General features: G+C 49.6%; 1 protein-coding gene across 1 annotated transcript in view; it reads left to right on the forward strand.

The window, feature by feature from the left end:
* The first annotated feature begins 325 nt into the window (after positions 1–325).
* The window catches only part of ALLC (allantoicase), a 43,567-nt gene continuing 29,211 nt past the window's right edge, over positions 326–14,681 (forward strand). Inside the window, exons 1-2 of the mRNA XM_023198357.2 lie at positions 326–424; positions 13,519–13,613. Of these exons, the coding sequence (XP_023054125.2) occupies positions 13,524–13,613 (90 nt within the window). The 5' untranslated portion in view covers positions 326–424; positions 13,519–13,523. The remainder of the gene's footprint in view (positions 425–13,518; positions 13,614–14,681) is intronic.

Below are 14,681 nucleotides of genomic sequence, written 5' to 3' on the forward strand. Positions count from 1 at the left end.
CCGAATTAATAATGATGAGTGAATAGGTGACGTCTAGAGATACAATTTTAACTCAGGTTACTGGCCGGACCAGGAAGGTGGGTGTTTCAGGCCCAGGCCAGTGGCCGGAGGCAGCTTTGTTAGGGGCAGGGAAGGGCCCTGGGACCAGCAGGGACCAAGCCTGGCTTCGGGCCGTGTGTGAGTGTCTTGCAGAGGCCTGCTTAGCTTCTGCGGGTAGGGACTGCTCCCTACTGCTCCCCCTCTGACTTCCATCTCCCTGCAACCCTTGTGACATCATACAGGCACAGCCTATCTCTGGAAAGTTCCGTCTCTACCTCAGGCCTCTATACATTCTCCCTGAGCTGGCACTCAAGCACTGTGGGACCTTGGCTGGCTTCTGGGGAGCAAGAGATCCATTTCTGAATACTGGATTTCTGACTCCTGGGTGAGCTGGAGTGTGGTTTGTAAATACCTTGCTATCTTTAAGGTTGGCTTTGCCAAAAGAATAGGGTGACAGAGATGAATTTCAGTAACGCAATGAACGTTCGCCACTTGGAAGGTGACAGAGGGTAGATGGTGGCAGATACCACTTTGTGCTGTTGAACTGTGTTGGTATCGGGCGTGGCCCAAACACCTGGAGGGGCCCCAGAGGCAGGTCAGGCTTCTGGGCCCCAGTCTCTGCTCTGCTTGGTTTCAAATCATGTGACTTTGGTCTTTTTTTTAAAAAAAATCTAGGCCGGGCGCGGTGGCTCAAGCCTGTAATCCCAGCACTTTGGGAGGCCGAGACGGGCGGATCACGAGGTCAGGAGATCGAGACCATCCTGGCTAACACGGTGAAACCCCGTCTCTACTAAAAATACAAAAACTAGCCGGGCGAGGTGGCGGGCGCCTGTAGTCCCAGCTACTCCGGAGGCTGAGGCAGGAGAATGGCATAAACCCGGGAGGCAGAGCTTGCAGTGAGCTGAGATCCGGCCACTGCACTCCAGTCCGGGCGACAGAGCGAGACTCCGCCTCAAGAAAAAAAAAAAAAAAAAAAAAAAAATCTAAAGAGGCTGGGTACAGTGGCTCATGCCTGTACTCCCAGCACTTTGGGAGGCCGAGGTGGGTGGATTGCTTGAGTTGAGGAGTTTGAGACCAGCCTGGGCAACAAAAATACAAAAATAGCCAGGCATGGTGGCGTGTGCCTGTGCTCCCAGCTACTTGGGAGGCTGACGTGGGAGAACTGCTTGAGCCCAGGATGGGGTTGGGGTGGAGGTTGCAATGAGCCAAGATCACGCCACTGTACTCCAGCCTGGATGACAGAGTGAGACCCTATCACAAAAAAAAAAAAAAAAAAAAAAAAAATCTAAAGAACTAAGGCCATGGTGAAGTAACCTATATTCAAAAGAAGAATCACAACGTAGAACTAAATGTAAACACATACCAACAGTTGGCGGTGGCCAGGGGTCTTGTGCAGTTGACCTGGGGCTGCTCAGAATCCCTGCTCAAGCTCACTCTAGTTTTGTCCCAAGCTTGAACAAACCGCTTCTATTATGTCACCATAAATCTCATACTTTTGGCCAAAGACTTCTTCGGAACTTATCGACAGTGATGACAAAGTCCCTGAAGTTTTTCTTCTTTACGAGGGAGTAACTCTGCCATCAGCACAGCCTTCCCTGCTTGTCAGAGCAAGGGCTCTCTTTCCCGTGCTTCCTAGACTTGCCTGGTCATACCTTCTCTTATTTGAAGGCTAATCCCAAAGGAAAAAATAGCATGAGCACGACTTGACTGCATGAAATTTCATGATTCTGTTTTAGACAGTCATTGCCTCATCGCCTTGCTGTAACCCATGATAATGCTCCTCATTTGCGGTGATTAAGTTGAAATTTGCAGGCAAAGCTTTAGCATGTTCCTCAAACATCAGAGCCGACCCCGGGTCGGGTCTCAGCCACAGCAGAAAATGTATTTAAGGGCTCCCTTGAGCAGGCAATGGGAGGGGTTGTAGCAGTGGGCTCAGCAGCAGATGCCACAGGCCATCTGAGCGCTGGGAGCTGGTGAGCTGGTGGCCTCAGCTGAGGTTGCATGGCTGCCTCCTTTCTTGCCTAGACCTTGGCTATTTTATGAACAGAAACGGCAGAAATGTCACGGCCCTTTTCATAGCAGACACTGGTTGGGCCTGTGCTGTGGCCTGGAGGCCTCTATGGTTTGGACCTCACGGTGAAATCTGATCCCCCCGTATTGGAGGTGGGGCCCAGTGGGAGGAGTCTGGGTCATGGGGGCGGATCCCTGGTGAATGGCTTGGTGCTCTTCTGCAGGTGTTGAGACGGTTCTCGCTCTGTTAGTCCGGTGAGAGCTGCTTGTTAGGAGGAGCCTGGCGCCCCCTCCCACGCTTCCTCTCCTGCCCTGTGGTGTCTGCAGGCCGGCTCCCCTCACCTCCCACCACGAGCGGAAGCAGCCTGAGGCCCTCGCTGGAAGCATACACTAGTGCCGTGCTGTCCGTACAGCCTGCAGAACCATAAGCCAAGTAAACTCCTTTTCTTTGTGAATTGTCCAGCCTCAGGCATTCCTTCACAGCAACACAAATAGGCTAAGACATTGGGAGGACACAGATAACAAATTTTGCAATATTTGGGGAGATGAAGCTGCCTTTACTGTTGTTACAAAGTTTCGGTGCCGCAAAAGAAACAGCACTGGAATATAATTTTTGTTTTCTTCTCAGCAAGACAATGTACTTCTATAGAAGGGTGCGCCCTCGCAGATGGAGCAATGGTGAGCGCACACCTGGACAAGGGAGGGGAATGGGTTCTTATTCCTGATCACGTGGCCCCTGCTGCTGTGTGATTCCGCTATTGGCTAGGGTTAGACAGCACAGGCTAAACTAATTCCGAGTGGCTAATTTAAAGAGAGCGATGGGGTGAGTGGTTTGGTGGGATAAATGGTTATGGCAGAGCAGGAAATCGGAATGAGTCAGGCTGGAGAATGAGTCGGGGCCGAGCAGGTGATCAAAAAAGGTTGCTTTATGAGGAAGTTAAGTTTAAAAGTAGAAGGCAAAGAATTGAACATACTGACATACTGATTCTTTGAAGAGAAATTTAGAACTCATATCTAACGCTGTTTTTTTTCCGTAATAAAGTGAGAGGGCCTGTGGTTTCAGACAGCATAGGCCTGGGGTCCAACTCATGTGCATTCACAACCCGTCCCACTCCCTGTTCATCAGCTGAATGCCACTGGGTGAGAGCCTCCGCCCCATCTCTGAGCTTCTTAGCAATGGGTTTAATCATGTGTGACTCCAAGGCTTGGAGTACGGGAGACACGAGAACAAATACGGAGCTATAGAGTTGATGCTGAGACATCAGTTCTCTTCCTTCTGCTCCTGGCTCACAGTACACATGTTTTGAAAACCATACCAGGGATCTGACCTTAATGCACCCAAGCATTTAGCTGCAGGGCCATTGGCAGAAAAGCCTCAAGCGGGGATTCAGAGAAGGCTTTAATTAAGCTTGGCCTGTGGGGGCTGCTGCCTGGGCTGGATCTGCTGTGAAACAAGAGAAGCTTGATGTTCTAGGAGAAATGCCTGGGGCCCAGGACCATCTGCTGGAGGGAAAAGAATGAGTGTTTCCGGAGAAACAGACCAGCACTGGGGCTCTTCCCTGGAATTCAGGTTAAGTGTCCTGGGCTTGTGAACCAGGCACGAAAGATATTGCACGTCTTTGCTTTGAGAAGCTGTCAAGGATCATTGCCCCCTCAGCCCAAACCTCTTAGCACCTCTCCGACCACGCCTTTCACTTTGGTAGTGATGGATAATTCATCTTGGTTGTTGAGAAGTTTGGATGAAAAGCTTCAGGTGTGTATTATAGTTTCATGTTGCTGTTATTACAGGTCCTTAGTGTCTTACAGAATGCAGATTTCTGATCTCATGGTCTGTTTGGCAGACCTCCAGGTAGGCTCATTGGATCCCTCTGCTCTGGGTTTCATGAGGCTGAAATCAAAATACAGTGGGCTGAGTTCCCCTCAGAGGCTCTGGGAGCATCCTCATCAGCCGTGCTGGGGTTGGGGGCAGAATCCAGCTCCTTGAGGTTCCCTGTCCTTGCTGGCAGCAGGAGGACCCACGCTGACCTCCCAAGGCCTCTCTTAAGTCTCTGCCCATGAGCCCTGAGCTTCAGAGCTCAGCCATGATGTGGCTTCTCTCTTTCGAAGCCTGATTCAGAGTCACACTTGGCTTCTTTCTGACTTCCCTTTCTGCTCCACGGTTCTCTGTTTCCAGCCAGAGAAAGTCGCCTGCTTTTAAGGCCTTGTGTGATGACGCTGGGCCCACCCACATCACCCAGAATTACCCAGGCCCATCTTAGTATCTGTGGCTTCATTGTGTCTGCAAATTCTGCTTTGCATATATGGCGAGAAATACACAGGTCTCAGGATTAGGGAGCGCGCATTCTGGAGCACATCCTGCTCACCACAGGGCGGAAGTGTTCACTCCAAGGCCCTGCAGGCAGGTTATTTGAAATCAGCACATCCCTAGTCACAAGTGGATGCTTTAGGAATTAATGGCTGATGAGATATAGGGACTAATTTCAAGGCACCACCTGCAGCAGAACCTATGTTACAGCATGAAGAACCCCTGATATTCTTTATATATATATATATTTTTATTTTACAAATGTATTGGGCACATGTGAAAGTGTGTTATGTGTATATGATGGATGGTGCTGCTTCGTGCTGCAGTGGCGAGGAGATGTAGACCTGCAAAGTGTTTATTACCGGGGCGCCTGGCAAGGCTGCAACTCCCAGTGTGGTAGAAGAGCACTAGCTTCGGAGTCAGAGGAAGACGTGAGTCCACTTTCCGTGAGGAGTATGGAAACATGGTGCCCGCACTGTAAGGTGGTTTTAGCGGCAGAAATATCATTGTACCCAGCACTCCCATTACTGTGTATATACCCAAAGGAATATAAATCATTCTATTATAAAGACACATGCAGGCACCTGTTCACTGCAGTACTGATAGTAAAGACATAGAACCAACCTAAATGCTCATCAATGATAGACGGATAAAGAAAACATGGTACGTCTACACCATGGAATACTACGCAGCCATAAAAAGAACGAGATCATGTCCTTTGTAGGAACATGAATGGAGCTGGAAGCCATTATCCTCAGCAAACTAACACAGGAACAGAAAACCAAACACCGCCTGTTCTCACTTATAAGTGGGAGCTGAACAAGAACACATAGACATGTTACAGGGAACATCACACACTGGGGCCTGAGAGGGTGGGAGGAGGGAGAGCATCAGGAAGAATAGCTAATGGGTGCTGGGCTTAATACCTAGGTGATGGGGTGATTGTCATGTGTGTCCGTGTGAAGAGACCACCAACCAGGCTTTGGGTGAGCAATAAAGCTTTTTAATCACCTGGGTGCAGGCGGGCTGAGTCCGAAAAGAGAGTCAGCAAAGGGAGATAAGGGTGGGGCTGTTTTATAGGATTTGGGTAGGTAAAGGAAAATTCCAGTCAAAGGGGGGTTGTTCTCTGGCAGGCAGGAGTGGGGTTCACAAGGTGCTCAGTGGGGGAGCTTTTTGAGCCAGGATGAGCCAGGAAAAGGAATTTCATAAGATAATGTCATCGCTTAAGGCAAGGACCGGCCCTTTTCACTTCTTTTCTGATGGAATGTCATCAGTTAAGGCCGGGCAGGGCATTTGCACTTCTTTTGTGATTCTTCAGTTACTTCAGGCCATCTGGGCCTATACCTGCAAGTCACAGGGGATGCGATGGCTTGGCTTGGGCTCAGCGGCCTGACAATGACCTGTGCAGCAAACCACCATGGCACATGTTTACCTGTGGAACAAACCTGCACACCCTGCACATGTACCCCTGAACTTAAAATGAAAGTTGGAAAAAAAGACTCTGTGTCAGAAACAGTATCTGCCTGGCGCAGGTGGGTCGTCAATGGTAAGTGGCCCAATAGATGGTTTTGCAGTGTGATCGAGGGTTTCCTACATTGATGAATGGCTATTGAAGATTTCTAGGATCACTGCTAAAAATTGATGTTACTTCTAAGGTCATTAATAAGAAAGGATATTGAAATAATTGATCCTTTTTATAACATGCACAAGGATATGCTTTGTAAAACCACACACCTGTACTGTCTGATAGAACTTTCTGTAATGATGGAAAATCTCTTCTGTGCTGTTCAGTACAGTCGCCATCAGCCACATGTAACTTCCTAGCACGGAAAATGCGGCTCACATGACTGAAAGAACTGGATTTTGAATGTCATTAGATTTAAATTTAAATACCACGTATGGCAAGTGGTTCCCGTGTCAGTGCAACCATGGAACACATAGACAACCACTGCGGGCACCAAACGGCGTGAGGCTCGTGCCCAGCACCGCGTGGTGGGCATCTCTCTTAGTCTGTCTTTTTTGCCTAAAGACAAAGTAGTAGAAAAGGATATGAGTGGCGCAGAGCAAACGGTGGCTGAATTTTATACCCCTGCCACCACTTTGCCACCCTGCTGCTTCTATTAAATGGAAGCAGTTTATTCAACCGGAGGTGAATGTGCCTTTGAAACTTCTCTCTATGGTGCCTCCTCTGCAGGATTTTACAAGGGTCTGTTTGCGTTGCTTTTATCTCAAGGTAACACATTTTAAGCACATGTGAGTAGCAGAGTCTCAACTGCAAATGGAGCTTGGCCAAGAGAATAATAAAAACAGTTTAAGGAAATACTTCTTGGAAGCTGCTGAAAAGGTCCCTTTGCAACTCCTGTTCTCTAGAGAAGCTTGCAGGCACAGGGGTCAGTGAGTGGACATCGACTTGTAGGAAGCCTGAGGACAAAGGCTATGGAGAATTTTTCACCCCAATTTAAATTCATTTCTGCCAATTAAGGCAGATGTTTCTGGCCAGGTGTTGTGACTCATGCCTGTAACCCCAGCATGTTGGGAGGCTCAGGTGGGAGATCACTTCAAAATAGGAGTTCAAGACCTGCCTGGGCAACATAGTGAGACCCTGTCTCTACAAAAAATGTAAAACTGTGGTTTGGTGTGGTGGTGCCAGCTGTAATCCCAGCTACTCAGAGGCTGAGGTGGGAGGACCACTTGAGCCCAGGAGTTTGAGGCTGCAGTGAGCTATGATCGTGTCACTGCACTCCAACCTGGGCAACAAAGGAAGACTTTGTCTCCAAAACAAAAACAAAAACAAAACCAAAAAACAACCAAAATCCCCCCAAACCAGATGTTTCCAAATGCTAGATTTCATTTGAAAAAACAAACTGAGTCTTGAAAACTCTTATGACTTTTGAGGTACCACAAATGGCACCTCAAATATATATAAATATATACTTATATATGAAAAGATTTGTAATGAGGTTGAGGAAAGTGTGTTCACCGAGTTTGAATAACAGGTTTCATGAGTCAGCCTGCCTGTTGACCCTGGGTGGCGCCTGTGGCAGCGAGATGGATCCTGGAAAGGTCCTGTCTGCTTGACGGCATCAGCTGTAGATGGCATCACTACACTGACTAACGTTTTGTGAAGATGAGCTTTTAACTTATATATTTCCCAAAGAGAAACATTTCCAGAGGGAGCATTCTTTTCCCTTTTTTTTTTTTTTTGAAGTACTGAGTTGAAGTGTTTTTTATTTTAAGTTCTGGTTACATGTGCAGATGTGCATGTTTGCTACATAGGTAAATGTGTGCCACGGTGGTTTGCTGCACAGGTCAACCCATCACCTAGGTATTAAATCCCCACATGCATTAGCTATTTGTCCTGATGCTCTTCCTCCCCGCAGCCTGCTGATAGGCCTGAGTGTGTGATGTTCCGCTCCCTGTGTCCGTGTGTTCTCATGGTTCAGCTCCCACTTATGAGTGAGAACATGTGGTGTGTGGTTTTCTGTTCCTGCATTAGTTTGCTGAGGATAATGGCTTCCAGATCCACCCATGTTCCTGCAAAGGAAATGATCTCATTCCTTTTTACTGCTGCATGGTATTCCATGGTGTATATGTACCACATTTTCTTTATCCAGTCTATCACTGATGGGCATTTGGGTTGATTCCGTGTCTTTGCTGTTGTGAATAGTGCTGCAATGAACACAATGTGTGCATTTATCTTTATAGTGGAACTATTTATATTCCTTTGGGTATATACCCAGTCATGGGATGCTGGGTGAAATTGAAGTGTTTTACTGTCTAAGTTGAGTGTGAGCTTCAGTGGGGTGGGGCTACACAGAATGAAGCATGGAGGCTGCTGGTACCTTGAGGAAGGGTGTAAATGCTTTTCTCTTCTTTTGATCTCTTTTTCTGTTGAATTTACAGCCTCTGCTACATGCGTGTGGGATGGAATGCTCTGTGTAGGTTATCGGAGGCGCACCAAAGGAAAAGATGAAAGACTGTACACACCAAAGGCCAGCCTGCACCCCCGGTGCCCTCTGCTTCCCAGGGACGCTGATCAATACAGACGGAGTGGCTCATGCCCCACGTTACCAGGACCCCTGGCTTCACACATCACACAGGGGTGGCTGGGAGGGAACATTACATTATTGACTTAGGCAAAATGCTTGAGCGCTCTGTACTAGGGCATAGTGAGCTTGCTGGAGCTGATGGGGAAAAAGTTAAGCTGTTTCCAGAGAACCGTTGGTGTATCCAGTGTTCCATAATGACTTAGCATATCACGTTGTCGGCAAGCCTCTGCTGTGTGCCTGTGACTGGCCCGGCGCTGCGTGATTTTGCATGGAACAGAGGGTGATGATGAAGAGCTGCGTGCAGGGGGAGCCCGGGGCCTTGGTGAGACCCACAGGCCAAAGCCAGGCTGCTTAGTCTATAAGCTGCCCATGCTGCAGCCTCAGCATCTACACCCTTCAACCCACAGCCTCCCCACCGTGCTCAGCCAGGTTAGTGCTGGGACACAGCAAACAGGGCACCGCACAGTAGCATCACCCGGCCGTGATGAGTGGGCCGCAGTGTTGCTAAGAGCGCTGTGAAGAAGCCAGTCTGTAGGTTGTGTGTCTGTGTGGCGGTTTCGCGCTGTTTTAAATTCTGCATTACATGGTGGGGGCGACTGTGGTGGGCGGGCTCTGCCCCGTAATCTTTTTGGAGCTTTTCCAGCATAGTCCAGTCAAATTCTCTTTGATGACAGGCCTGTTCCAGACCTGTGCTGCTCAGCAGGGAGACCGCAGGCCTAGGGAGCACAGGAAATGTGGCCAGAGCAAAGGAGGAAGTGGATTTTGAGTTGTATATAATTTCAAGTAACTGAAGTTAAAATTTGTTAAATACCCAGGTGTGGCCAGTGGCTTCCAGATTGGACAATGTGGGTCAGCAAGGGCACCGTCAGCGCCTGTGGTTCCCCAGGCCACCGGCCTCCGTGGCCGCAGCCATGGTCTCCCCTGGCTGGTTGTGTGTCCTTCCCTGTACCACCCGGCCTGGCGCCCACTCCTAAAGGGAGGTTCCTGAGCCCGCAGAGCCCACTGAGTGTGTGTCCTCAGTTCCCGCTGCACCTCGAGGGCCCCTCTGTCACCGCGTTCCCTGGGATGGTCACCACTCGTCTGTCCCCTCCACTGCACCAGGAGCCACTGAAGAGCATGTGCACGCTCAGCCCTGGGCACGGCGTCTGCGCATCCGGGAACTCTGCACACGCCGCTGAATGAATGAGCGCAGAAGCAGGTGGAGTTTGTTGAACCAACACTCCTGTGACACTCGTCGTGCTCCAGTGGTCTTCTAGGGGCTTTCTGCTGTCAGTCACGTTTGGATACATCGCGGTTGGCCACATGGTTCACTTTGCAGCTGCGGGCTTTGACAATTTCCTTGATCTCTCAAAGATGCTTTCATTTTCACTTGTAGAATGTGAATGATACCAAAATCGCAGGTTGTTCTGACGGCTGAAATGAGATAAACTGTATGAACAGTGCACGACATTCCTGTGAACTCACGGTAAATGTTAGGGGGTTCACTAGGGACACACCAGTGAACAAAACAAAACTTACTGCTGGCGTGGAGTGTGCATCTAATCTGGAAAGGCAGTATATATATATATATGGGTGTATATATGTATGTGTATATATGTATATGTGTGTATATATAGGTATGTGTATATATAGTATATGTGTATATATGTGTATGTATATGTGTGTATGTATATGTGTGTATATGTATATGTATGTGTGTGTGTATGTGTGTGTGTGTGTGTGTGTATTTTTTTGAGACGGAGTTTCGCCCTTGTTGCCCAGACTGGAGTGCAATGGCACGATCTTGGCTCACTGCAACCTCTGCCTTCCAGGTTCAAGCGATTCTCCTGCCTCAGCCTCCCGAGTAGCTGGGATTACAGGCATGCACCACCATGCCTAGCTAATCTTTGTATTTTTAGTAGAGACGGAGTTTCTCTATATTGGTCAGGCTGGTCTCAAACTCCCGACCTTGGGTGATCTGCCCGCCTAGGCCTCCAAAAGTGCTGGGATGGCAGGTGTGAGCCACCGTGTCCAGACGATATAGTAAATACTGTGGAGAAGCAGTGGCATGTGTGCTCGTATTATGTGGGAACAAAGGCGGGCCCGGTGAGGGGTGTTGGGATGCCTGGGGGCGTGGGGGCTGACCTGTAAACAGGAGGTCAGGGCAGTGTTGCTGAGGAGGTGATTGAGGGAGGCAAGGAGCAGACACACAGCTGTGTGGGGAACAGAATTCCTGGCAGAGGGAACCACCTTTGCAAAGTCACAGAGGCAGGACTAGGTGAGGGAGGTGCTTGGGGCACAGGTGAGGAGAGCAGCTTTCATTCTGAGTGAACAGGGAATGACTTTTGGTTTTGAAAGCTTGCTCTGGGGCTGGGCTAAGGACAGCCTGTAGACAGGCAGGAGCACATATGTTGGGGATATTTCATTACCCAAGAGAGAGATGGTGCCGGTGTCTCTCCTCTCTCTCCCTCTCTGCCTCTGTGAATGTGTAATATGCATAATGTGCATGACTTTTTGTTGTTGTTGTTGTTGTTTTTGAGATGGAGTCTTGCTTTGTCACCCAGGCTGGAGTGCAGTGGTGCAATCTCAGCTCACCGCAACCTCCGCCTCTTGGGTTCAAGTGATTCTCCTGCCTCAGCCCTCCAAGTAGCTGGGGTTACAGGCACCCGCCACCACACCTGGTTGATTTTTTATTTTTAGTAGAGGCAGGGTTTTGCCATTTTGGCCAGGGTGGTCTTGAACTCTTGACCTCAGGTGATCTGCCCACCTTGGTCTCCCAAAGCATTGGGATTATAGGCATGAGCCACCGCACCTGGCCATGTGTATGACTTTGATTGTGAAAGATTTCAAACATACCCAAGGTGGGTAAAAATATCAGATGGTTCCTGAAGGTTCCTACTGTCCAGTGGTAACAGTGGTCACCAGCACATGGCCCATTCTGCTTCGCCTTTGCCCTCATACACTTCCTTCCTTCTCAGACAGTTTAGAAGATAATTCCGGCCAGGCACAGTGGCTCACACCTGTAATCCCAGCACTTTGGGAGGCCAAGGAGGGTGGATCACTTAAGGTCAGGAGTTTGAGACCAGCTTGGCCAACTGGTGAAACTTCATCTCTACTAAAAATACAAAAATTATGGCCGGGTGCGGTGGCTCATGCCTGTAATCCCAGCACTTTGGGAGGCTGAGGCGGGTGGATCACGAGGTCAGGAGATGGAGACCATCCTGGCTAACATGGTGAAACCCCGTCTCTACTAAAAATACAAAAAAATTCGCCAGGCATGGTGGTGAGCACCTGTAATCTCAGCTACTCAGGAGTCTGAGGCAGGAGAATTGCTTGAACCCAGAAGGTGGAGGTTGCAGTGAGCTGAGATCATGCTGCTGCTCTCCAGCCTGGATGACAGAGCAAGATGCTGTCTCAAAAAACCACCCCCAAAACAAAAATTAGCCAGGCATGGTGATGGGCATCTGTAATCCCAGCTACTTGGGAGCTGAGGCAAGAGAATCGCTTGAACCCGAGAGGTGGAGGTTGCATTGAGCTGAGATTGCGCCACTGCACTCCAGCCTGGGCGACAGAGGGAGACTCCATCTCAAAAATAAATATAAATAAATAAATAAACAAACAAATAAGTAAAAAAGATAATTCCACGTTCTGGGTCCAACGGGCAGGTGGACAGGATGCTGCACAGACTGTGGGTGTGAGGAAGGGGACTGAAAGTGCCTCCAAGGCTTTTGCTGGAGCGACCAGGAAGTTGGAGCTACTCCTCCCAGAGGTGGGAGACTGCAATGGGGCAGGCTGAGGGAGAGCCAGAGCTGAGGCTTGAACCTGTTGGCTTTGAGATTTGATTCAACATCCACAGGGAGATGTTTTTGCAATGGGAGAGGCTGAGGGAGAGCCTGAGCTGAGGCTTGGACCTGTCGGCTTTGAGATTTGATTCAACATCCACGGGGAGATGTTTTGAGTTGGCAGATGAAAATTCATGTCGGGAAGGTGCTATGCATTTGGGGATCATTGGAGTGTGGATGATCTTAGGAGCCATGACTCTGGTTGACATCACCAGGGGATGAGGGCACAGGAGGAGGAGACTCCAGTGAGCCCAGGGGCTTCAGCACCAAGACTCGGGGAAGAACCAGCGAATCAGGATGTCAGGAGCACCTTCCCACCCACAAGTGTGACCAAATCACCCTGGAGGGGCTGTTCCCGTTCATGCTCCTCACCACGGACTATGGAGGTGCCTGTTTGCTTTAAAAAAGTGTCCATTTCATAGGCAAAATGGTATTTTAGAATTAATTATATTCCTGTAATTTCAAGGAAGAGCTGACTTCTCACGTCCATGGACTGTTTGTATTCTTTCTTTTGTGAATGAATCTAATTCTTAGTGAGGTGTTTTTGTGTAGTTTTTGTCTTTCACCATGAGGGGTAGAAAAAAGGGCTAGGAACAAAGGCCACCTCTTGGCTTAGGGGCGGGGAGGCCCCGGGGTCAGGCCAGACTCTCCCAGCCTCCCTCACGGTCTCTTTCCATTTCTCCAAATCTCTGCTTTCTCAACGTCAACACGAGGGTGCTGAAGTTGGGCTAGGTCCCATGTTAGGATCTGCCATGGCCACATGGCCACGAATCTCCCTCAGTCTTTGCTGGCTCCAGAGCGTGGCCTGGCCTGCGCGTCGGTGGACGTCTGTTCCCGCGTGGGGGTGCCCTTGTGGGCGGGTGGGCTCTGCTGTTTCCCACATCTAGCCAGGGCCTGCCACCCAGGGTCTCAATACGTGTGTTTTGAATGGCTTCAAAGACTATTAAAAGCAAGTTATTCTTTTCAAAATTAAATAATCTCTCCCTTTTAAATAATAAAAGAAACTTTGCATTTTGTGGCGATAGGGTTTGTACAGTTAGTGATATTTTATTTTTAAATGCTTTAGAAGGAAGCCATGCTCTAATTCCTTGCCCGTTTCAGTGTGTTTATGCGAAGTCCCTTTTTAGCTCAACCTCATCGAGCAGAGGGCACCTGTCAGGTCCAGTTGACAGTATGTCCAGTTCTGTCACTGCCTGACTTTTGAATGTCTCAAACCTTAGCATCAGGAGCCTAGACAGGGCCTCACTCGCTCCCACAGCCCCCAGGGTTGACCGACCTGCCCTCTCCTTTCCAGGAAGCATGGCTGATGCTCCGAAGGAGGGAAGAGTGACCCGGTTTCTGGACTTCACCCAGCTGACGGACATGGCATCTGAGTCCGTAGGAGGAAAAGTAAGTGGGTCTCTCATGGCCAGAACAAGGGTTGAAGGCATCTGTGCTAAGGGCACAACTGAACAGTGCAGAGAACCTCATGCAAGAATCAACAAGAATCAGTCTGGAGGGTTGGCCTGCCCAAGGAAACCCGTTAGCGAGAAAGACTTCCAAAGAATGTATCTTAAATTGGTGACAATTCTCAGCAAGGACAACACTGCCTTAGGTTTTGTGTGTTTCACTAGAGGACAGACTGTGGTCCTCTGCTCTAGATAGGCTGATGGTCCTCTAGCTCTAGTTAGATTGGAGGTCCTCTAGATTGAATTAGATCGGATGTCCTCTGGCTCGAGTTAGATGGGAGATCCTCTGGATTGAGTCAGATCGGAGGTCCTCTGGATTGAGTCGGATCGGAGGTCCTCTGGCTCGAGTCGGATCGGAGGTCCTCTGGCTCGAGTTGGATCGGAGGTCCTCTGGCTCGAGTCAGATTGGAGGTCCTCTGGCTCGAGTCGGATCGGAGGTCCTCTGGATTGAGTTAGATCGGTGGTCCTCTGGCTCTAGTTAGATCGGTGGTCCTCTGGTTCTAGTTAGATCGGTGGTCCTCTGGCTCCAGTTAGATCAGATGTCCTCTGGCTCCAGTTAGATCGGATGTCCCCTGGCTCTAGTTAGATCGGTGGTCCTCTGGCTCTAGTTAGATCAGAGGTGCTCTGGGTCTAGTTAAATTGGAGGTCCTCTAGCTCTAGTGTGTAATGAGGGTCACCTGGAGAACTCATTAAACATAATGTGCAGAGGTGCTGGGGTGCAGGCTGCGCTCAGAAGCAGTGTGTCTGGTACAGAAAGGGAAGGCCCCGTGCCTTCCCCCAGGAAGCTTACACTCTAGCAGGGAGACAGATGTAAGTCCAGACCAGCCCTGTGACTGGCACAAGGCCAGGGTGCTGGGGGAGCATGTGGACTCCAGCCATGGGCAGCCTGGCGGGATTGGGGTGGGAGGGGTGGGGAAGGGCCACCTGAGTGCTACTGGAGGTGACTCACTGGAGAGCAGCTGGTGGGCAGGGATGAGGTGCAGGCTGGTTCCGGCAGAGGTGTCTGTGA

Source organism: Piliocolobus tephrosceles, chromosome 15 (genome assembly GCF_002776525.5).
Source record: "Piliocolobus tephrosceles isolate RC106 chromosome 15, ASM277652v3, whole genome shotgun sequence".
In the NCBI taxonomy this organism is placed as follows: Eukaryota; Metazoa; Chordata; class Mammalia; order Primates; family Cercopithecidae; genus Piliocolobus; species Piliocolobus tephrosceles.